General features: G+C 42.4%; 1 protein-coding gene across 1 annotated transcript in view; it reads left to right on the top strand.

Moving 5' to 3' along the window:
• ATP1B3 (ATPase Na+/K+ transporting subunit beta 3) overlaps positions 1-26,014 on the top strand; it is a 66,345-nt gene that overhangs the window by 22,073 nt on the left and 18,258 nt on the right. Inside the window, exon 2 of the mRNA XM_073625637.1 lies at positions 20,857-20,985. Within this exon, the coding sequence (XP_073481738.1) occupies positions 20,857-20,985 (129 nt within the window). The remainder of the gene's footprint in view (positions 1-20,856; positions 20,986-26,014) is intronic.

The following is a 26,014-nucleotide window of genomic DNA, read 5'->3' as shown; positions in this document are numbered from 1 at the left end:
TAGTAAAAAGAACCCCTTACAGTAGTGATTATCTGTTTATCTGCCCAACAAATTGGCCCCAAAAAAATGCAAAAACGCAAATCGCAGTAAAATCACAGTAAAATCACATGTGCAAAAATCAAAACGCACAGGAAAAAGCACTGCAGAAACAGATCAAAAGCAAACTGCATAGGTGTGTACCGAGCCTTATGCTGACCACACCGATCAATTTTCAGATGAGAATATTCAGACGAAAAATATTTTGTCCATTTGCTGAATGAAAGAATGTTTGAAATTTTCACTTGTTTTTAACATTCTGTTTTTAATACGAATGTAATTTCTGAACGAAAACCATATACGCTGTCTGAAAATTCCTTTGACCAAGAAGGTTTGATTACCAAATATTCCTGTCACTGTGGTTGAAAATGAACGTCGATTAGAAAATCAGACTTTTTTTTTTTTAAAAACCTTTGGTCTGATATTTACCAGATCCCCCCCCCCCCACACACACACACTTTTAATAGTATATACAGTATATCTCTCCTCTAATAGTATATACAGTATATCTCTTCTGTTTGTTATTCTCAGAGTGGATTAGGTATTTTGCTCCCAAACCATATAGTTGGTTATTTATATTTACCACTGCATAGAGATATTTAAGAATAAATTGCTTTTTTAAAAAAAAAAAAAAAAAAAAACTATACATTTTAACTAAATTTATACACCACACTTTTTTTTTTTTTTTTTTTTTAAGGTTATTAATCGATTATGAAAATTTTATATATAATTTTTTTTTTTTTTTTTTTTTTTTTTTTTTTGAGAGTACAGGGTCATCATATAATAATTATTACACAGGATTTATATAGCGCTGACAGTGCTTTACAACATGAGGGCAGACATTTCAATACAGGGGGTAATTGGTGAGCTCTGCTCCTTAGAGCTTACAATCTAGGAATATAATGGCTGTAATCGGGGAAAAATTGGTCACAGCGATCACATGGTATTGGCAACGGGCCCAGTACACTGATCTGTCATCCATCCACTAGACACAGCGGGTGACACATCCCGCCACTGGGAGGCGTCATATGTAGTTCACCCAGAATGAGAAAGCTCTCGCCCTGTTAAGCAGTGAGGGATATGACAAACACTCATGTAGCTGCAGCAACAATCTGATGCTGCAGCTTTCACTGCTGGCTCTACTTTCCGTTCACACTGATGCACCTTGTCATGTGATTTGACAGACCATAGTCGCATGACAAGTTGCACCCTATTTCTGGCTAGGGATATGTTCAGATCGGTGGGACTTTGACTTGCACTGACTTTGAAAAGGTTCCTGCACTATTTTGGCGATTTCATGTGCGACTTACATTGACATCTATGCAGGAAATGACACAAATGTCGGCACGCCACACATGAAATCGCACTAAAGTAGTGAGATTCCAAAGCCGAGAATCGGGGCTAAGACTGATAACGGAGTGGTCACATGTCCCAATAATTTCCCTTTGGGTTTAATAAAGTATTCTGATGACCGCTGATGGCTTGGTTGTCCATTTTGCTGAGCAGAGAGCAGTGACTGTCAGAATTAGTTGCATGAATTTGGGGAAAGTCATGGCTGGTTGTTACTATAGGGCAGTGTTTCTCAACTCCAGTTCTCAAGGCGCCCCAGCAGGTCATGTTTTCAGGATTTCCCTCAGATGAAACGGCTGTGGTAATTACTAAGGCAGTGAAACTGATCAAATCACCTGTGCAAAATAGTGGGGAGCCTGAAAACATGACCTGTTGGGGAGCTTTGAGGATTTGAGTTGTGAAACACTGGTATAGAGTAGCAATGGGCTCGGCATGTTCGGATTGAACATGCCAGGAAGCTGGCTCGGCACACCACCAATCCTGGGCAGCGTGTGTATGTGCAGCTGCGGGCCGAGAAATGCCTCACTGCTTATGATTGGTGTGCAATGACTGGGCATGTTCAGATCGAACCTGCCAGGAAGCAAACACATCATTACTATAAAGTAGACTCAGTGCAGGCATCTTGAGTTTGAACTGACCCATTTCCTTTCACTAGGAGCTGCCCACAATTGTGGTGCTCTAAGCTTCAGGGCCAGTAGGACATGCTGGGAGTTGTAGTCCTTGTCGTTTTGGGTATAGTTTGATGTGCCGCACACACATCTTCTGCTTTATATCTGTGGCAGCAGCATGTGGCTTGGCTGTAGTGCAGTGTAACAGCTGACTAAGCATTCCCAGAGACAGGTTTCTGTGGAGTTGTTCTTTTAAACCGGATATGTTATGTTTACCTAATTTTGCTCAGTAATGAAGGCCAAATTACAGTTTATTCACAGACCTGTCCTGACGGCTGATGCTGACAATCATTGTTTGGCGGATTAAATCTGCTTCCTGCCCTGGAAAGTAATTCAAATATGACTTTGCGTACACAATGTCATCCCTAAAAACTGAAGTGACATATAAAGCATAGTCAAACAGCATTGGTGTACCATCTGTCAAAGTAATTGTATTGAGATTCCTCCAGTTATAAGCACACAATGATCTTTTCATTTGCCAAAGTGTACAGTTTACAAGCCTGTAAGACAAGTGATGTTAAGTGGGTATTAGAATCCGTTGTGTGCCAGGATTCCGTCTGCCTGTGGCCACGTCACCCTAAGATAGATAGATAGATAGATATATATCACACATGCCTTCAGTGGCTGATGTCGGTGCACAGAGGAATTTGCCTGACAAGATGCTCTACTGCGCATGCGCACGGCAGAAATCGGTTATTTACGACATTTATGCTGCTAAGCCCATCTTGGTACACCTTACACTCGACCTCATCACACCTACAGTGAAAAGGTGGGGCAGCAGATATCTTGCTACACCAAACCCAGTTTTGAATTTCAGAACTAATTTCAGGAATCGAGTGAGCTTATCTACTTAAATATAGTATATTGAAACCTACAAGGTGGTACTCTGACAAAATGAGCAACCTTCGCAGTTTGGTTGGTATTCTTAGCAACGTAATTTTGTAAGTGTTAGTTGATTTCTGCCGTGCGCATGTACAGTAGTTGGTCGAGCTTTTTGTCAGGCAAATTCCTCTGTGCACCAATGTCAACCACTGAAGGCATGTATGACGCGTTACAAATACGCAGTGAGCACGGTTTGGTGATGCAGCTGATTCCACGTCACAGGAAGTGACACGGGTTGCACATTCTGCCAGATTGTTCATTTTGTCAGAACACCGTCTGATGTCCGAGGGTTATCTCAGCCCCTCCCTCCACATTTCTTACATCAGGGAAGATGAGCCGAGAAATGTCACTGACAACAAGTCATTGCTGTGAGAAAAGGCATTTACGATTTAGTGAACGAATACCCTACACCCTCCAGGACACATGACCACTTTCACCAATCGGAATCGCTATGGTCTGTCCTGGAAGCCCCAAGGAAAGAAGAGCAGAGCTTTTAAGTCCCCCTTTATAAACCCAGATATTAGCAGTGACATCACTGTCCTGTAGATAGCCTAAGCAGAACTGTGGGAGGGACCCAACAGGCCCCACCCACTACAGGCTACCTGCAGAAACTATGAGGGGGTGGAGACAAGGCCAGTCACCCTGCACAAGAGGAGTACAGCAGTGACCGGTCTTTATTACAGGACACTCCCTACACAGAAGTAACGTTACACTGGATTACTCTGACCTGGGAGAAATACACAAAGCACCCAGTAAGAATTCACATGACTCTTGTATTTAAACAATATTTGTTGATCCTGGAGTTCAGCTTTTAGCACGTTTGATGGGGCTTCAGCAAGGAGTTGCCGACACTTGTTGGAAACTACCAAATGATATATCCAGTGCTCATAGACTACAGCTGAGGATGCTTTAAAGCCAAGTTGAAGCTTTGTTTATTATGATTGTAAGGCCTCATGCACACTGGACGTTTTCACAGCTGCTGTTTTTGGCTTCAGGAGTTTTTTATCCAGTAAACTCCCCAGCATGTTATCCTATGTGTCCATGCACATATAGACTGTTATCAGCGGTTCTGGGCTGGAAAAAAACCCCCAGAATTAGTGGATTTGAAGAGGAGTCTTTCAGCTGTAAAAATGCTCCAACTCTGAAAAAAACACTGCTATTCAGCGTTTGAATGTTTTTGAGCCATTAGCTCTTGTGGGAGAGTAGTTTTGCTAAAAAAAAAAAAAAAAAAAAAAAAGTAAAAAACGCAAACGCTGAAAACTGTTACATTTTTAGGGTGGTACATGTAACATGTTCAGCATCTGAACCCTTTCCCTCATACCCCCCCCCCCCCCCCCCTGTGACCGTGAGCCAGGGACCCTCTCCCTGCACGCGCTGTCACAATTCAAAGCGACTGTGACCCTGCGCGGCCGCATCCATTCATTTATAGTTCTGTGAATCAGTGAACTACAAGTACCAACAGCCTTTTGCGGCTGTCAGCTTGTAGTTCTCAATGAACTTACCATGGCACCGTTGAGCGCTGTGGTAGTTCATTGATTCTTCCTGTCCTTGTGTAACTGCTCATATGCTATACAAGCAGACAGCTTACACTGACAGTCTGTGGGAGCCCTGCATGACACCAGTGGTCACAGGTGCAATGCTTTCCAGGCTCCTACCAAAAAAATAATACAGTGCCTTGAAATAGTATTCATACCCCTTGAATTTTTCCACATTTTGTCATGTTACAACCAAAAACATAAATGTATTTTATGTGATAGACCAACACAAAGTGGCACATAATTGTGAAGTGGAAGGAAAATGATAAATGGTTTTCAAAATTTTTTTACAAATATGTGAAAAGTGTGGTGTGTATTTGTATTCAACCCCCCCCCCCCCACACCCCCGAGTCAATACTTTGTAGAACCACCTTTCACTGGAATTACAGCTGCAAGTCTTTTTGGGGATGTCTCTACCAGCTTTGCACAGCTAAGTGAAATTTTTGCCCATTCTTTCTTCTAAAATAGCTCAAGCTCTGTCAGATTGGATGGAGAGCGTCTGTGAACAGCAAGTCTTGCCACAGATTCTCAATTGAATTTAGGTCTGGACTTTGACTAGGCCATTCTAACACGTGAATAGGCTTTTATCTAAACCTTTCCATTGTAGCCCTGGCTGTATGTAAAAAGGCTTAATCTATGCGGGATGTTTTTATAACCTCTCCTGAACTATTTAACTAGACAGATGGTAACCCACGTTTGAACCGTCCGTTTTGCCGCGTTTACATGCCGCATTTGCGTTTAGAAGAGTTTGAAAAATAATTTTTTGGCTATTTTGAAAAAAAAAAAAAAAATTTACGCCTGTAAACTAAATGTGGCTAAATGCGAGTTGCCACGTTTAGAAGCATTTGGCGCTTGAAATGCCTCTGAACTCATTTTTTTTTTTTTTTTTTTTTGCGTTCCAAAAAGGCCTCTAAACTCAACTGCCTAGAAGGGGCCCTGTGTACATGTACTGATAAGATAACATAGAGGAGAGTTCAGGAGCATTTGAAAAAAACGCCCAACTGCTCCCAAACGTCAGTTTACCAGCAGCAGTGTACATGAGGCCTAGGGTCATTGTTCTGCTGGAAGGACCTAAATGTTATGAACCATTCACTTTTTCAGTTCCTTTATTTTAATGTCCGCAGAAGTATATGGCCAAAAGTAGCCAGTTTGTTTCTAGACTGGATTGGAATGCTCTCAAATTCCACATCCTTGTGTCTACCATATCTTATTAGGTTTGTGTAACCTGGAGCAAGATTATTAACCACTTAATTGCAGCAGTGAAGCCCTAGGAAAAGCCACTGCTGCATGAAGGCTGCGGGTACAATCAGGTGGATGGATATCTGGTGTTAGGACACATTTTAATTTTGCATTTAAATTTTTTTTGTGAGTTCAGTCATCTCAGGCTTCCAAATAACAAATATACACCACCATGCTAGTGATGGTTTTTAACTTCCAACAGATTTTTATCAAGTTACACCTATGTACAGGTAGTATGTCTTTCCAGTATATGCCAGGGTAAGGCCTCATGTACACTGCTGCTGGTAAACGGACGTTTAGGAGCAGTTGGGCATTCTTTTCAACTGCTCCTGAACTCCTCTGTTATCTTATCGGTACATGTTCACAGGGTACATTTACAGTAGTTTCTAGGCAGTTGATTTTAGAGGCTTTTTTGGAATGCAAAAAATTGCATTCAGAAGCTGAGTTTAGAGGCATTTCAAGCGCCAAATGCGGCTAAACGCGTGTTTCGTTTACAGGCGTTTATCAATTTTGGCTATTTTTGCAGAAAAACAAATTTTTATTTTATTTTTTTTTTTTTGCAAAACGCAGCAAGTAAACTTGGCAAAACAGATGTTTTCATATATAAATTAAGTTGCGCTAAAGGTGCAATAGAATTATAATACCTCCAATAAAAAATAAGTAAAACCAACTTGACTTAAAAAGCAAGCTCGTGAGTCTACAGATTAACATACTAGTGCACAGAATAAATGTGACAAACCAACATATGCAGTATATCAGATAAATGAGATGAGTAGAAAGAAGTCCATATACACCAAAGGTGCATCAATGAAACCAAAAAGAACCAATGTCCTTAGTAAAGCACATACACAGCATTGATAGGTGTGTGCAGAGATGGGTATACTTTTGACGATAGGGGTCGCTACAGGTAAGATTCAGAGGTCCCCGTCTCCACCTCCCCAGATCACAGGTGGTGGAGAGACGGATCACAACCTGGGGGCAAGGCTCTATATGCAGGAACCCTTACCAGAGCTGGTGGACCCCCTCAAGCGCAGGGTCATACAGTCAGACAGATTAAGCCCTTTGTAGGGGACTGGTGGGTCCTCTGGTTCTTCCGATTTCTTAATTGCCTCGGATAATGCGGAGATAAGCCCCTCACAGCAATGCTCTTGCTCTGAAATGAGACACACTCGGGCTCAAAGCCACGAGTGAGAGAGCAAAAAGGGGACTCTTGCGTCTTCTTGGGCCTTTCAAACGTCCGTTACTATCTGTCAAGTTAAATCGTTCAGGAGAGGTTGTAAAAACATCCCGTGTACATGAAGCCAAAAGCTCGTACACACTAAGAAAATCAGGAAAACATTTCCGTCCAAAGAATTTTAGTATAGTGTGTACGCAACTTTCGACAGCTGATTCCGCATTTCCGTACGAAAATTCCCGAAGGGACAAACGCCAAACTTTTTCTCGTACTGACACCGCATATGTACATACATCTCCAAATATAAAAAGTACTGCACAGACACCAGGATTTACAGAATTGTCATCTCTGCACCATAATCTCCGTTCAAGAAGCAGATGCTAAAAGATGCCTGAACATAGATGGTGCCGCACGTCTAGGAAGAAAGGAAGATGAAGCCATTGTCAAGGGTTATTTAAAGCGGAGGTTCACACAAAAATTGAACCTCTGCTTTTCGGAAACCCCCCCCTCCGGTGTCACATTTGGCACCTTTCAGGGGGGAGGGGGGTGCAGATACCTGTCTAAGACAGGTATTTGCACTCACTTCCGGCATAGACTCCCACGGGAGTCTATGCCTCTTCCCGTTCCCACCGCACGGTCTGCTGGGACACGCACGGGTCCCAGAGACAGCGGGGACCAGTTAGGAAGTGCAGCGCGACTCGCGTATGCGCAGTAGTGAACTGGAAAGTGAAGCCGCAGCGCTTCACTTCCTGATTCCCTTACAGAGAATGGCGGCGGCAGCACCACCATCGCTGGACCCTGGGACATGTGAGTGTCCTTATTTTAAAAGTCTGCAGCTGCAGTATTTGTAGCTGCTGACTTTTACATTTTTTTTTTTTTTTTGCGGGACTCCCACTTTAATAATTCTATATAGATACAAAATGTCAACAATAAAATATAGGTGTTCTAGTGCTAATGTCTAATAACCACACAGGAGAATATTACCAAATGTAATATTAACTTTTGTAATTTAGCTTTTGAATGTCACAAAAAAAAAAGTGGCATTCTACTTTACTTTAAAGTGAATAATCTTTTACGAATTGGTTAAGCAAATATAATTGGACCCCTTTCACACTGGGGCCGCCGAGCATTAGCAGTAAAGCGCCTCTCATTTTAGCGGGGCTTTACCACTGTTCGGCTGCTAGCGGGGCGCTTTTAATCCCCGCTAGCGGCCACAGAAGGGGTTAAAAGCGCCCATGTTGCAGCGCTTCAAAAAGGGCTTTTCGGGCCCTGTGGAAGCGCTGCCCATTCACTTCAATGGGCAGGGTGTTTTTGGGAGCACTGTATACAGCGCTCCTAAACTGCCCCAAAGATGCTGCTAGCAGGACTTTTCCTAATGTACTGCAAGTGCACCGCTCTAGTGTGAAAAGTCAGACTGAAATGAATGGGAGGTGGTTTTCAGGCACTATTTCTAGTACTAAAACGCCTAAAAACCTTTTAGTGTGAAAGAGGTCTTAAGCTAAATCATGCTAACTGGAGTTCAACTTTATCTGGGATAGCAGATGGCGGGGTTACTCCTGACCCTTATTTGTCTCTTCAGTTCAGCTTTAATGAAACCTCCAGCTCTTCAATAGGCAGCATCATACAGCCTTCTTAGGTTTCCTCTGTGTAGTTCTTCAGGTTACAAGGGTGATGTTCTGACAGATGATGCTAGTGGGTGCTAGTAGTTGCGGACCACAGGTGATCATTAAGCAGCGCTAGTTACACCCAAACAAGTTGGGGAGTAATGCCCCTAGCCGCTCAAGCCGCAATGTTCTGGGTCATGTGGTCAGGGCAAAAAAAGGTGTGTGTGTGTGTGTATGTGTGTGTGTGTGTGTGTGTATATATATATATATATATATATATATATATATATATATATATATATATATATATATATATATATATATATATATATATATATATACACACATACACACACACACACACACACACACACACACACACACACACACACACACACACACACACACACACACACACACACATATATGTGTGTATGTATGTGTGTATATATATAATATATAAAATTAATAAGTGAATCATTCTCTGGAGGTCTGCTTTAATTTGTATACTGGAACAGGTGAAACCGGGGCTCGGGACAGGATTAGGTGTTGTGATGGTAAAGGTATTAGAAGAGGCGTTTACTTCTGCCTTTTGGAACACACAGTGCTCAGCCTCAAGAGCTGTTAGCAAAATCGTGTGGTGGACTTTTGGAAATGGAACTATACTGAATAAAACTGCTTTCCTTTATAGTGTCTATGTAGAAAAATCTATCAAAGGAAATCTCGAATCTTTAAAGTGTAACTCCAGACAAACCGATGAATGCATAGCTGAAATATGCAGGTTCATCCACCAAAGTATGTCATTTTGGCCTTCAGAATGGTCTGGATTTTGGGAATAGCAGAATGCAATCAAAGCTGCTGTGCAGATATGTGCAGGCCCCTTGGGTGTGCCTATGCATTTTTTCAGCAAATTACCAATATCCAGGCGCTACAGCCTTAGTGTAAAGGAAAAAAAACCTCAAGCCATTAAACTCCCAGGAGTTGAGTGATAATCATTTTACCTGCTACCAGCTTTCTGTATTTTAGGCACTTGTCTCTTTAACCACCAGCTAGCTATCTTGCCCCGTACTTAAATTTTTCACATACATGTTACAATCAGCATTTTTTTGCTAGAAAATTACTTGGAACCTCCAAACATTATTTTCTGAAAGCTGGGGCCCTGGAGAATAAAATGGTGGCTGTTGCAAATGTTTAATTCGCACAATATTTATAAAGTCATTTATCAAATGCAAATTTTCAGGAAAAAAATGTGCTTAAAGCACAAGTCCAGCCTAAGCTCATTTGGCTGGGCTTCTATGGGTCACAGGAGTGCAATTCATTTTTGCACTGCTGTGACCTGTTTTTAGCAGAGAGCGGACTAAAGTTATTAAGTCTGGATCTGCCAGGTGCCTGGGGGGTGGGGTGGAGCTGCTGAAAGTCAGCAACTCCTCTGCTCGGGGAGCTGTGAGAACCGAGCCATCAGCGAAGTTCGATCGCTTGGTTCTCAGTGTAGAGGCGCCGGGGGACAGCCACCTAGGTAAGTATAATGAAGGAAAAAACCCCAGACCCATCTCTTTTAAATAAATTTTGGTGCACAGAAATGCATTATAATACCCAATGTTTGGTTAGGTATTCTAAAATCTAAAATATGGCATTGCATCAAGAAAACTGATACCAAACATGTTAAATTTGCAAAAGAGATATTTGCCAGCACACCATGGATCCTTAAGGTGGCTTCCAAACGGATTGTTTATTGCATGATCACATCACAAGAACAGTGCAATGTTTCAGAGTCGCGCAGGACCCCTTCGTCAGGCTAATTTAAAAATGCACGCAGCTACTATATTACCTAAAATTGTCCATAGGTGACACCTTAAAAGACTTTACAGGTTATTGGTTTATCATTTTATTGTGAATTATGGCCCTAGAAATATTGCTCTCACTCCGATCGTGGCGATACCCCATATGTGTGGTAAATTCACCATTTACATATATATGCATTCTGGACCTATGCACGCATTTGTCTGTGTGCCTTTTGTACCAGATGAGCCCAAGGACCACCATGGGGGAGGGAGGGGCCCTTCTCAGTGCTGTAAAAGTGATCCCTGTCTGAAAAAAAACATGTTGGAAGATGGGATCCTGTTATTAACCACTCAGGACATTTATATATGTACGACAGACTGCAATAATTTTAGCCCCCACCATCACCAAAACTATTTTTAAATAAATTACCTACCGTATATACTTGAGTATAAGCCGAGTTTTTCAGCACATTTTTTAGGCTGAAAAATCCCCCCTCTGCTTATACTCGAATGAGGGTGCCCATCTGCAGCCTCACTGTGCCCACCTGTATCATCAGTGCCCATCTGCAGCCTCACTGTGCCCACCTGTATCATCAGTGCCCATCTGCAGCCTCACTGTGCCCACCTGTATCATCAGTGCCCATCTGCAGCCTCACTGTGCCCACCTGTATCATCAGTGCCCATCTGCAGCCTCACTGTGCCCACCTGTATCATCAGTGCCCATCTGCAGCCTCACTGTGCCCACCTGTATCATCAGTGCCCATCTGCAGCCTCACTGTGCCCACCTGTATCATCAGTGCCCATCTGCAGCCTCACTGTGCCCACCTGTATCATCGGTGCCCATCTGCAGCCTCACTATGCCCATCTGCAGCTGTACCTGTGCTAACTAAAACAGTGGGTGTTTCCAGTCTGTGAGGCCGTCCACTGTAACAAAGCCCCACCTCCTCCTCGTCTGTGATAGACGGAACACTGATACAATGCTGGGAAACTGTATCAGTGTTCCATCTATCACGTGAGGCTGCAAATGGGCATTGTTTACCCAGTAGGTGCTGCATTTCCCACCCTAGGCTTATACTTGAGTCAATACATTTTCCCAGTTTTTTGTGGTAAAATTAGGTGCCTCGTCATATACGGTATATAAACGCCTTTTTTTTTTTTTTTTTTTGGAGCTGTTTTCTGTCATGCCACACCCCAAGGGCCTTTCTCTTCTGCTGTGGCAATGCAGTAGACTGACCTTAAGGCCGCAGAGAACAGGGATCACGTAGCGATGTCGGTGCCATTCTTTACAGCATTCCTTCATGAGGTCAGGCCAGTGTGGTGATGTACCCCTAGGGGTGTGTCCATGATGGTCCACTCGCAGGAATAAGCCATCATTTTAACCCAGAGGAGTATCAGCATTGGACAACTGGAACAGGTAATTGTGGGGAACCAGGTCAGAGCAAGGGTGAATATTGCAGGAAAAACAAAACAAAAAAAGGTGCAAACTTACCTCAGGGATGTGTGTGTGTCATTAGTCATTCAGATGTGATAGCCTGATGTAAAGCTTGCCATAGACTGTGCGACCTGTGGTTGCAGGAAAGCAAATCACTTGATTCCCCCATCAACAGAGACAGTGTTGATGGGGGGAACCCCTCCCGTGGAGATATTCTGTTCTCGGGGAGAGGGGAGCTGTCTCTGCTGGGAGAACACAGTGATTATTGCTAGAGGCTAAAGCTGCTGGTAATAATTGCATGAAAAATCTAACAGGCTGGTTGTACCTAAGTTGGTCAATTGATCAACTTTGGTACAATCGGCCTGTCTTTACAGAACAGACTGAGATTTTGACAGTCTATGGCTGGCTTAAGGGCCCCAATGAAGGCAAGCCCATTTCCGTTAGCCTTAGTCTTGGGGTTCACACTTGTTCCAGGCTTCTCACTAAAGGTAAAACTGTCTGTTACAAAGCCTTCTGTTTTCTTTCATATGATCATTACAGCATGCTTGTTATCTGACAGTTTGAGTGTCTGTTATCGGCACAAAGCTCAGGCAGAGGAGATACAACAGCTAAACACTCAGCCTGCACTTCAGCTCTGGCAGGGAGAAAATACTAGTAAATAACCAAAAATCAAGTAGTCCTGAGAGAGGAAGGGCTTCACTGTTGCAATCACTCAAGAGCTATGATTGATTATCGCAAATGCCTAATGGTAACTGGTTACCATTGAAATAGATATAATAATTTATATATTTTTAATGCTAGCTCAGAAATGGCATACAAAGCTGTGGCAGAGCTATATATGCAGCTTGTAGCTCTGTTAATACAGAGAGGCAGCAGTGCTTATGTGTTATGTGACATCTGTGGCCCTCTGTGCTTGCATGTGTCAATTCCATTTTTACAGTAAAAAGATGTATGTGGGTTTAGCATAGATACATGGTATATGCTTTTTTTTTTACTGTAAAAATGGAATTGATACATGCAAGCACAGAGGGCCACAGATGTTACATATGCACTGCTGCCTCTCTGTATTAACAGAGCTACAAGCTGCATATATAGCTCTGCCACAGCTTTGTATGAGTATACATACTCCTAAGGATGGAGATTCCACACGTGTTATACATTTTGAGTGTCTGGTCTGATTTATGTACCGGACATTGTATCTTGTGTATTGCACAAATCAATCAATTGTACCAAAACCAATGTAAGTAATTGTTGCTTCTGTACAAGTGTTCAGGGAATATAGCTTGGACCCCTTTCACACTGGGACGCCCGGGCGTTAGTGCTAAAGCGCCACTCGTTTTATCGGTGCTTTTGTCCGCTAGCGGGGCGCTTTTTACCACTCCCAAAAATGGTAAAAAGTCCTGTTTTGCGGCACCTTTAAACTGCTTTGGAAGCGCTGCCAATTCATTGCAATGGGCAGGATGTTTTGGGAGCGCTAAATACAGCACTCCTAACCCGCCCCAAAGATGCTGCTTGCAGGACTTTTTGTAAGGATTTTTTTTTTCAGAGGATATTTCTAGCCCTAAAGCACCTGAAAACTGTCTCAGTGTGAAAGTTGCCGTAGTGTCACATATAGCCGCCCCAGTTCTTATAAGCCAAGCTAGCCTACTGGTACATGGCTACCCCCGGGAATACCATGTTCACTGGCCAGGAAGTACAGAAGACTGAAGAAAGCAAGAACACAAGGGTTCCTGTGGTTCCAAGAGTGCAGTTGTCTGCAGGGGATGGCTGGGACTGATGTCTTGCAGGGACATAGTGGGCCATGCAGATGGGTCAGTTCAGGCTGCAGGCAGAGACATGGTAAACAAACAGGTAAACAATCGGTCCAGACGGCAGGCAGAAACATGGTCAGTAAACTGGCCAGGGTTACTACAGGCGGCAGGCAGAGACAACACCGCAGTGGTGGTGTGCCGGTGATCAGGAACACTGTTGCTGGCTTACTGGCATGTTGACTGTGCTGCCACACCAGTCCCCAATCAGGAACACTGCTGCTGACTTACACTGGTCTGCTTATACTGAGATGGGTGTGGCGATGATCAGGGACACTAATGCTGGCTTACACTGCTGTGGTGTTACTGCAACTGGTGTGACGGTGATCAGGGACAATATGACTTGCATGACAGTGATCAGGGACATTGCAACTGTTGTGACGGTGATTTGGAACAGTGAGTGGATGCTGACGATTAGGTTCATTGACTGATTGACATTTATTGGAGAAACGGATTGGTAGCATAGGTCTGATGAAGTGTTCTGCTGTGGCAGTGATCAAAGATGATGGCTGGCAACACTGACATACAGTCTGAGCAGCCAGCCATTCTACATGGTCACCATAATGACACTTTTTTTTAAATTTTTTTTTATTTACTGTCGCCAGAGTAGTGCAGTGTTACCATAGTGACACTTTTTACACTGATTGCTTATACAGTGATCACTGTAATATATAAGTAGTCATTTACACTGTTTGGGATCCACACCTAATACCATGGTTTACTATTGTGATAGTTGTGATTGGCCACAGCTGTCACTTAGTACAGGGCCATTGTGATTGGCCCTGTACCCTTTTGATCAGTGTGACCAATCGGGGATAACAGTAGTAAGCAGTGGTGTCATGAATGACATTTATTGTTTACTACTGGACATGTAAGCGCTATGATTGGTCACAGTGATCACATGGTACCAGAGTGGAGCATAGTGCCCTGTTACACAGATCAGTGATTTACTGTGACCGGTGGACACAGCGATCATAGATCACGCCGCTGCACGCCCCCAGGGTCGCACAGGACCTATCTGTACATCCCATTTGTCTTTCCTGGCCATATACGTACAGTGGTAAGCAGTTAGTTTATACAGAAATAAGAACTCTGTAACTGGCTGGGTGGGGCATTGATCATAAGTGTACGCACCCCCTTTCCTTGACAAATCTCTGTGGATTGAGGCTTATTGGAGAAAGTATTGATTACTTGGTCTGGTTATTGTGGTTTTCCACATAGTGGTAATTTGCCAGGTGCTTCCTTTCCATCCTCTCTAGGCCCAACCTTGCATGTTCAGACAAATTCAGCACACATGTTGTCGAAAGATCATCGTTTAGGTGTTTAAATGGCATCATTTCTGCACATCCATTCAACATCTAATGTCTGTAGATGATTACATAGGTGGAACCTATTTGTCTTTGTAGGCAGCTGGGTAGCACCAGCCCTTCTGATGTGGTAAATGTTCAGTATTTTTTTTATATTTTGTAAATAGACCTAGGTCAGTAAAAGCTGTGATGGAATGCTGGGACATGTGGTGTTTACTGGGTTGCCTGTATTGCTGTCGAACAGGATCAAGTATGGCATATGACATCTTTCTGCTTTTCTTAACAAGCGTGTAATCAGGATTACATGTAATCGGCCCCTGGAGGCTGCTTTCACAATAAATCCATCACAAATCAGGCCTAGCAGATTATTATAGTGCAGTGTAGTGTAGAAAGTTTTTATTTCTTTCACTTAAATCCTTGTGTTGATTAGGTTTTCCTGGCAATTGGTGCAATGGCCTTGGTTGATGCGTTTCCTATAATTGAATTTTTTAATCAGTATAGAGGGTGAGAGATGAGCCACTTCACAATTCCCTGCACTGCTCTTCAGCAGACAAGTGATTGATGGGCTGTAACAAGGGGATGTCCTACAGCCAAAAGATCATTTGATAGGCTTCAGTGCAGTACAAGACTGAGAAAAGGGTACACTACACATGGTGCTGCAAATCTCACTTAGCATGTGTGTTTTTTATAATTATATGCAAGGCATTTGTGCTTCTACAGTTCATACATACGTCGTTTAGGCTGTCCACTGGTATATGCGGGTTCCAAGTATGGCAGTCACCTCCCAGTCTCATTAGGTAATGCATAGCGCAAATTTCTTAAATAGCATTTTAAAGGAGAAGTACAGCCAAAGTTTATTTGGCTGTACTTCTCCTATGGATCACAGAAGTGCAGTTCGTTTTGCACTCCTATGACCTGTTTTCAGTAGACAGTGGGCTGTTGGCTGAAGTTACAGGGCCGGTCCAGGCTTGGGAAGGATTTTAACCATATGGCCGGGATTCGCCCACATGCCTGGACTGGCACCCAGCTCAGCCTCTGAGCAGCTGAGTGTCAATCGGCTGTGTTTGATCGCTCGGTCCAGTGTTAGAGCTGGCGGGGGGATGCGGCATCCAGCTAGGCAAGTATGAGTTAAAAAAAACAAAAACTAATTCCATACTACTTTTTAAGTTTGACTCATTGCGACTTGGGTTCCTGCACACCTGCATTCATTTTTTTTTTTTCTCATTGCGACTTGCATTGACTTCTGTTAAACCCGGTGTGAACCAGGGCTAAAGCTCAACTCCAGTCAACTGTTTTCTTTCCTAAGGTGGAGAAGGGAAGAGAGAGAACCCCTGTCGAGGTTTTAATGCCCTCTGCCACCACTGGAGAGAGATCCCCCTACAATGGTCAGTCACAGACTACAACAAAACAGTTTTTTCAGAATGGAAAAATGGATGAGGTTTAGACCTCAGTCCGCTTAATATGGTCTGTTTTCCTGTTTCAGTGACAACTGAACCCGTCATTTTTGGTCCAGCTGTCACAGGGATACGAAAAGAAAATGATTCACAGAAAAAAACACTTGACAGAAACCAGCGTTGTCTAAACCTTTCCCAGGTCTAGTGAAAAAAATAATTCCTGGACAGCAGACTATATAAAAAGTGGCTGGCACTTGTTTGCAAAAGTTAAAAAAAATAAATGACTGGTAGGTTTTTATCATATGAAAGGTCTCCAGAGAGCTGCACAGACAAGAATTATCCAAGATTCCATTTACAAAGCTGCCCTATCGTTGGTGTCGGTGGGAGGAGTGGGTGCCCTACCCATTGGTGTCGGTGGGAGGAGTGGGTGCCCTACCCATTGGTGTCGGTGGGAGGAGTGGGTGCCCTACCCATTGGTGTCGGTGGGAGGAGTGGGTGCCCTACCCATTGGTGTCGGTGGGAGGAGTGGGTGCCCTACCCATTGGTGTCGGTGGGAGGAGTGGGTGCCCCACCATTGCGGCATGAGCCATGTACCATCATTGCTGACAGTGGGGAGTATAATGACCCAAGGGCCAGTTAAAAAGTGAGCAAAGGGCTGTTCTTGGGTTCAGTGGTCTTCAAAGTGGACCTGTTACACAGGAGTCACTCAGAAATATGTCAGCCTTACCAAATTATACCCTTTGACTAAAGAATCCCTTGCTTGCTGTTAATTAAAAAAAATAAAAAAACCTTCCAGGCTCCCAGCCTTGGCATCAATCATTAAATAGGACAGACAGACAAAACCTGACTGTAATGATATTGGAGGATCAGCAATGTATAGTGGAAGGCACTATAATTTCCCCTGTACATATAGACAATTACAAATTTAGATGCTGTGACATGGTTATGCACAAAAAAAAAAAAAATCTACTTTAAGTACACAAACTGATGATCTTTACATCAAACTGATTACTTTCCTGTGTGTAGATACAAAAATCGCACAGACTGCAGTTCCCTTTTAATACTCTTGCACAGTATATAATAAATCTACATGTTGTGTCTACAGGACAAGTGGAACACAGGAGGCAAAGATTGCCAGGGGTTAACCATTTACTCTATAGTTTGGTGTTTTTGTACTTTGCTTTTGGAGATGGTATAGCGGCCCAGATACTTTTCAGCACCAGCTTATCTTAGGCAATACATTAGCAGCATGGCCAAGCACAGTTCCCCGCAGACCAGTGGGCCAGGGAGGTCTTGTGCAATTTGCTAGTACTGGTACAGATATGGGTTGTCTCTTATTGTGGGTGAATCTGACCATCCTATATCTTTCTCCAGCTTCATTCTTAGACGGTTTTTAGCCGAGTTGTGTTTTTTTTTTTTTTGTTTGTTTTGTTCTCTAGGGTCCGCTTTTCTCACTTTCATACATTACTAGCACCTATCTACGTGGGTGATTTGACACCTTCTTGCATCTGTCTACTTCTAATATCTGGGCATAAGCAAGTTCCACTTCATTCAAAATATGATATGCGTGCATGGGGATTTACTACAGCTGATAAACTCATGTGAAATAAGTCCGATTTTTGTGGCACGCCCTCTAGCCTTTGACCAATGAAAACGTGGACATGCGTCGGATCTTTTGATTGTGTGATCATTAGTAGCACACAGCCTGAACTTCCTATGCCCACGTAGGATTTTTTCCATTTCTCTTATGATGTGCAATGTTGATTGTTTTTGCAGCTGAACGGTGTGCTTAGGACTTGTCCATGTGAGGGGGTTTATGGTTTCATTGGGTTTTTTCAGGCCCTTTCCAGACCCAAGTGTTGATTTGAGATTTGGATAATCGTGCTGAACATACTTGAGTGGATCTTTAAAATATTTCAAGTCTTTTCTGAATTTTTTTTAAGTTGATATGAAATTGATTTGCTCAGTAATTTTCATTACCCATTCCCCTTTCCTCCATTTAAATTTGTTGTATGTCCATCTTTGTTAAAATGTGCTTGTTTCCAAAGAAAGCCCATTGAGATAGAAATGGCTTCTCACCGGCCTGGGCTTTTTGTTTTTTGTTTTTTTTCTTTCTGGCCAACTGCTCTTAATGTACTATGTGCTTCTGTTAAAAAGTATCCTGTCCTTGTATTGCTCCCTTAGTGTGAAATTCCTAATTTTCCTGACCGGGCCTTCTTGCTTTTCTATTTCAAATTGACCACGCTAGGCATGAAAACGCATCCTTCCAGTGTGGTCAGTTTTCAGGCTGTGCTGAGAGCACAGCCTGCATGCCCTACAATGGCCACATTGGACAACCATTCACTGGGAAGATTACTGGGAAGATTAGTGTATTGCTGTTTCTCCACCCCCACCTCTCTAAGGCCCCTTATGCAGCTGAGAACAGATTATGTGATCACTTTTTAAAAAATAAAAATAATTAGTTATTCATTTTTTTTATTTTTTTTCCATTTTTTTGTTTTACTTTTTTATTTCTATTTTAAACTGAATAGGAGACATTGCTCTATTTAAAAATACCTTCTGGCTCAGATTGCCATCAGACATAGAGGACCAAGAACCTGACAGATCAACTTGTTGCAAACCATGCCCCTTCACACGGACGGGACCGATGACTGACAGTTTTTCAGGCGGACAGTTTTTCAGATTGGACCATTCATTGCTCTCTGTGAAGCAGTGGATGTCAACAGACTTACAATCCTGTCCACTAAAAATGGATGGATGGGGATCCGTTCCATCCCTCTGGCAGATCAGATGACAGTCGGATAAAAACGGACAGGCGGTCTGTTTCCATCTGACAGCCCATAGAGGACAGCAGGCTGTGTCAGTGTCCACTCTGCACCAGCATCTGCTCTTGCCTGACCAGTGGGGATCAGCGGAGTGATCCCCTGCTGAGCAGGGAGATCCGTTGGTGGACTCCGCCAGTGTGAAAGGGGCCTAAGTGTTGTTATTGGTAAACATTGTTTAAATTCAAGTAAGGATCTGCTAAGCTGAAAGCTTTTTCCAGTTTATCTGCTTTTCTAAAAGCACTTTTTTTCCTGGTTTCTTTAAAATGCCTTCTGGCTCCCAGTTTGCTACCATTGACTAAATACTAGATGAGCTTGGCCCCTACTGAAAAGAAACCCCTATAATAAAAGGACAGACATGTTCTAGCTAAACAGACAATACACTTGTTTGCTCTGGCGGCTTTTGTTTTAGGCTGTGCATTCATATGCCCTGGCAGCCAATAAGTTGGGCAACCTAGGGTGCAGTAGCGATAATTGACTGATAACCTCATGCAATCTTATTAATAAAGGTGAAAGTGTGCGTTTTATGCAGCAAAATTGTTGCAAATAACTAGATGTAGGTATACGGTACCTCCAGCATGCAGTCTTCCAAAGTTTTAAAGAAAACTCATTTTTGAATGAAGGATTAGGGCAGGGGTCGGCTTTCTTAGCACTCCATCAGCTGTGGAACTCCAAGTTCCTTGAGGCGTTGCAAGATTCAGACAGGCACAGGCATGACGTCCAGAGGCAGAAGCATGATTGGATTTGTAGTTTTAGCACAGCTGGACTTCCAAGGTTGCCTACCCTTGGACTAGGAGGTGCCAGTTGGTGCTTCAATTTGTATACTATTGCTATAGTACTGTAAGCCTTTGAGAGTCCCAAAACCCTGGCACTTGCAGTATGCCACTTTCCTGTTTTAGGGCACACCCCTCTACAGTTTGCAATGGGTGCCTGAGGACTCAGCATTGCATTGCTTTTAAAGGAGAAGTTCAGCCAAAGCCTGTTTGGCTGTACTTCTCCTATGAATCACAGGAGTGCAATTTGTTCTGCACTCCTCTTACCCTATTCCAGTGGACAGTGGGCTGAAGCCTGCTGTTGGCTGACATCAAAGACAGTCCAGGCGAGGGAGTTTGCGACCATGTATTTGGGATCCACCCAGATGCCTTGACCGGCGACCTGATCAGCCTCAGCTGCTCCCACCCCCTCTACCGAGCACTGAGAACCGAGCGATTGGCGGTGTTTGCTCGGTCCTCAGTGTTATAGCTGGCGGGGGACAGATGCAGCATCGGACCCATGCTGCATCCACCTAAGTGAGTATGATTTCTAAAAAAAAAAAAAAAAACATAACTTCTCTTTTAAGAGATGAGGAGGCATTGTGCTCCTGAATGAAGTTTTTGCAAAATTGAATGCTGTAACGTTCAGGCTTTTCAGCTTCTGAGTGGGTCCTGCAGCATTTGGCTTGACAAATGACAGGCACCAGTAGATGGTGGAGTCAAGCCTACCTTTCAAACTTAAATTTTCCTTTGAAAAAATATGCTTTTATACTTTTGCAAAATTAAAATACATAGGCAGTTTAACAGTTTGAAGCAGATAACGTCAGACCAATAAATATACACGGTTTCTTGTGTGGCTGTCTTCTGTACTCAGCCTAGGTAATAGACATACTGTATGTAGAAGGCGAAACTCCTTTTATGATCATATAGCAGATGTAACTGACTTGTGCTGCTTTATCATTTGAGCTCTTTGTCCTTTCTTTCCCCCTTATATCAGTAGAATTCTGGCAGCAATGTGTGATACATAATAAATTGAATAATTTAACTAATGCATTCTGTTTGTTATCCCCAGCTCTGATCCTGCTCTTTTACCTGGTGTTCTATGGCTTCCTGGCCGGACTCTTCACCCTGACTATGTGGGTGATGCTGCAGACACTGGACGACAACGTTCCTAAATATCGCGATCGGGTTTCCTCTCCAGGTAAGGCTGTAATTTCACACTGACATTCTACATCTGTATGTATTCTTATTGATATTCTGTGTCTGTTGGTGTGTTTTTGGATCTCAGACTTTAGATACTCAGATCAGATAGAGTAATCTCTACAAACAATTGTGGTAGAACCTTGGAACAGCAGAAAACAAATGATTAGCTGAGTTGGAAATTGTTGGATTTCCTCTCTGTCCTTTATTGCCCATGAAGAGATAAGTAAAGTGTTTGTAAAACAGAATCATGTGTACATATGTCAACACTACTGATTGACGACAGCCTAATGTACCCTGCAAAGCTATATGTTGGTACTATATAAACACTGGATATTTGTAAGTACTCCTGTCAAGGGCATGATTGTCTATTCTGTACTACAGAGTGGTGTTTAAGAATTGTGTGCTTTTGGGCTGCAAGAGCTTTTCCTTCCCTTGGATTGCTCTGTGACCTGTAGAAAGACTGTACATAGATCGGCCAACTCACCTGAATGAAAAGTTTGCCGCCTTGTCCTTTTTTTTTTTTTTTTTTTTTTTTTTTTTTTTACTTTACCGCTTTAAACTAGAAATTCAGTCAAATGGCCAAATATATGAAATACATATTTACATTTTGTACACCTGTCCCCTAGGTACATATAGCACTTTCTTCCATTTTTAAAGCTCGTCTGGGTGCTGAGATGGCAGAATCCCCTCTCGCCGCCATTTCCACCACCTTCTGACCACGCATCTAGCAAAGAGATAAATAATTCATTAACTATGATGAACGGTGCTTGTCTTTGGGGCCAGGTGCTTCTCCAAAACAAGCACGGTCACAAGATATTCAGGGCAAGGGGTCATATCTGTCCCCCCATTCTACCCTCTGCCTTTCTATTGGTTGCTAGGACGCAGGTGACCCCTGCCACACAGGTTGCTAGAACTCAGGAGGCTGTCGGCACTATACCAACTAATGATGCCAGTGTCCTGGCAACCAAATATGCTAGGCACCAGGGACAAAGAATTAAAAGATGGGGTTAAACAGGAGAACTGGGTGGGAGCCCTCTAGCTAACAGTCTCCCTCGGGCGCACTCACTGATCAGGGACAGTAGCAACCTCCACAAATTGGGCTTCTGTCAAGGGGAAAATGGAGAAGCTGGAAAGAGGGGATTTTCTTTACATTCAAATGCTGTTTTATTGTATAAGAGATTTACAAGTCTTTTAACTGGAGGAGCTGCAACTCAGAAAATGTGGTTCCCAGAAACTGGGTTGCAGGAGATCTGGGTTGCCATCTGAGTAGTGGTGTTAAAAGGTGGAACCATGTGTAAAGATGGATAATTACCTTATTGGGACAAAATATGGTCATGGTTCATATACATATTCACCATATGTGACTAATATCTCTGTGTGCAATCTACCTGTATAGCTGTCGTACAAATATACCTAAATGACCATATTTCAGCTGTCATTTTACGTCTTCTGTGGAGATAGAAGATCACTCTTTATTGGTTGCTAAGTGCATCTGCTATATTTTCTGTTATTGCAGTACTGTATGTTCTAGATAAGGCTGCATTGCTTATCGGAAAGCAAAACCACTCTGTCCGTAAATCTATTATTTTATGAAAAGGATGGAGGAATCCTTGCTTAAGCGGCATGGCTGAGTTTAATGGGAGGTTTTATCTATTTGCCAAGCCAATGGCAAAGACCATTCTAATGTTCTTAACCTGTTATGTAAACTATTTTCTCTCCACAGTGCTGAGCTCTTGTTTGCAGAACCCATGGATTTGCGTTTCTCAGTATAACTGCGTAGTTCAGTGCAGACTGTTTTATGTGCACACTTGTTAGATCACCTTCAATTCGTAATCTGATAGGGTTTTGATTGATCTTGGGACATTTATCAACGTAGCATAGATAACGTACTCCACTTTTGGACATTTTACTGCCTTTAATATGATTGCAACCTAAAAAACTGCAGACATTGAGGAATTTAAAAAAAAATCCCTTTAAAACAAAAAATAGAACTATTGGGAGATTTTTATCATTTCCAGTAGGCTTCATTCAGCTAACCATATACAGCGAGCAGTACTGCTAAAGTGCCTGCATGTATCTGCTTTGATCTTAAAGCCTATCTCCGCATTTAATGTTCCTTTTAAATAGTTTGGCCAAAACTAACAATTTACTGCTCTAACAGGTGCTCTTCCTGGGCATGCTGTATGTAGCCAAAGCTCCATACATTATACAACACTGTGCCATTCTATTAATTTAATACAAAGCCTCCTCTGGTTGGCTGAGGTGGCATTTGTAACATCATCCACCAGTCATCTACCCATATAAAGCTTCCCGTGAATGGCCGAATAGCACTCAGTCTGATTCTGTTTTGCTCTGTGATTGGGATGGTAAGTCTGCATACCACTGTATGTAGTTGAGGCCCACACACAATACCGTGCGCCCAGCATGCGCACCTGTTAGTGCAGTAAATAGATTGTGTGGGCCAGCTTGGCCCGCACAAACTAGTAAAATGGACATTTAAATGTGGAGTTGGTGTTTAATATAAATTTCAATGTTCTCATGGAGGACCCTGTACACAGGGCCTCAACTTTCACATAAATCCGCTTTATACTCTACCTCTACATTTGGCGCTTGAACACCTGAGCCACTACAGTCCAGTAATGTTTTGGCATCGGGCTTTGGATCTGAGCTTGGCACAGGGAAGGTGAGGGCTTTATATCCTGTTATACTAGCCTGGGAAACCTTGTTCTGACAAGGTCTAGCTGTTCTTGCTGCTGTGCCAGACAGTGTTGATGAAGACATTCCATAGACAAAAATTGGACAGACACAAACCTAGACGAAATCGCAAAGTTGGTGGCAAACCTAGAGGCACATAGATTTTCATCTACCTGTATGTATGGTAGTGTAGTTGGGAGGTCTTTGTTGGTAGAACAATTTGCACTAAAAGGAAATCGGTCATGAGAAAAATACCTAGCTTTCCTTCAATTGCAACTTGTTGATGTTTTGGCCTCAATACTTTGAATTACTGGCTCAGAACATGTATAGAATAAAAGATGGACTTTAGGCTAGAAAATGAAGGAACAGGCAGGATTTTTAATGCAGAAAAGACATGTGTTGTCTCTTTTGCATTAAAGCTACTTACCTGCTTGTCCGCCCATGTACAGTGAGCTGTGAAGACGCAGCTCAATGCACAAATTCGGCAGTGTCGAAGCTGACCGAAAACGGGAGTGATGTCCTATCAGCCTGGCCAATGAGAGCAGCCTGCTATCGCAATCTGCAAGTCGTCTACTCAAAGATGTCAGCAGCCGACAGGGAGTTCCGGGACAGGACTAAAGTTGAATATAGTTCCACCTTAAGGAAATATGAAATGGTTTTTCTCACTTTCATTTACTGCATTCCTGTTCCAGGCCTGTGACTGAAGCATGTTGAAGAAAGATAGGCAACAAGAATGAGGCCAAACATGGCAGCATCCAGATTTCTCTTGTCAGGTTTTCTTTAGGCTGACTTTGCTTGAAGGGTCAAAATTACAAGGAACACAAATTGCAGAAACAGGGCTTTTCTCAAGAATTGACTCCATTCTATATGAGAAATATATTTTATTTTTTAGTTCTGTTTGCTCCTGCGTTGATCAATATCCCTTGCTATGTTTGATTTTTTTTTTTTGTTTTAAACGTGATATGTATTTATGATCTATCCTACAGTTAAGACTTTCTGTATCTCACTGGGGAATATTCATGTTTTTGTCCTTCTGCTCTTTGCTTTTCTTTACTTGGCTCTTATCCTCCATTCCTGCTTCACTTCATTAGTTGAAATTCTGCCACTCACCTTCTTATCCCAGCTATAGCTGAACTGAGGTTTAGCATGTAGCAGGCTAAAATGTTAGCCCAGTGCACCTTAATATAACATATTTAGAAAAGGTATCATCACTTTGTGGTGATGGGCATAGAAGCCATTACAAAAATAGCAAGCAGCTACTTATTCTGGTCATGGTAATATCAAGCCAGTGTGCAAAACTGTTAATCCTCTATTAGTGGGTTTCTTTTTTTTTTTTTTTTACTTTAAAAAAAAAAAAGGAGGCTCCTAAAATCCAGCTCTGTTCATGTAACATTAATGTAGTGGACCTGAGCAATACAGCTTTGTACCCAGCGAAAAGCAAAAGCCAAGATACAGCAGTGGTAAAGGCTAAGTTCACTTTTTGAACCATGATACATGTTACACCGGTTTTTAGGTGTAAATGGGATCTAGGGCTGAAACAACTAATCGATTAATTGATTATGAATAGGGCTGTGGAAATTAAAGATTAATTTGATCGGTACTCACCTCTCCGCTGGCTTCTGGGCCTTCAGGGAGTTCCGTCAGAGATCCAGTGACGTCATGGACATCAACGTCACCGGACTCCCCCCCTCCCCAAGTGCCTCCGTTTGCTAACGAAGGGAAGGGGGGAGGAGCCCAGTGACGTCTGTGTCCATGACGTCACCGGACAGCCTGGACAGTGATGGTAAATATGGATGTGGTTAACTGGGATCATTCAGTGAGCTAAGTGTAGGCAAATTTGATAACCAAATTTGAGAGTCAATATACTAGATAAGTTTTATAATTAAATTAAAGTTAAGCTAACGTTCTACGTTTTTCTTAAAGTTTAATAAAAAAAATTACTTACGTCAGTGCTACAGTTTGGATTTAAAATGTATTTGTGTGAAGTTAAGTCATGGATTGTGAAAACTAACTAGTGTCGGGTAATTGTATATAGTGTATACCACATTTACCACTGACTAATGCAGAGTTGCAATGCAAGGAGATCAGCTAAAAGTAGTTGGATCTGTATGTGTGTTATAATTGAAATTAATCGATTTTAAAAAAATCTATTAATCGAACACGAAAATTTTAATCAGTAACAGCCCTAATTATGAAATTGATTACTATTTTCATCAATTAATCGGCCAGTAACATTATGGGGTTAAAAAAAACTAAAATGAGCCTTTTATAGTACAAAAAGAGCAAATAATCGCTACTGTAAATATTAATTTCACAGTTCTACAGTAAAAAAA

This window comes from Aquarana catesbeiana, linkage group LG04, assembly GCF_042186555.1.
Source record: "Aquarana catesbeiana isolate 2022-GZ linkage group LG04, ASM4218655v1, whole genome shotgun sequence".
Lineage (NCBI taxonomy): Eukaryota > Metazoa > Chordata > Amphibia > Anura > Ranidae > Aquarana > Aquarana catesbeiana.
Note: the sequence above shows the minus strand (reverse complement) of the source record. Positions and strands in the feature narration are given on the sequence as shown.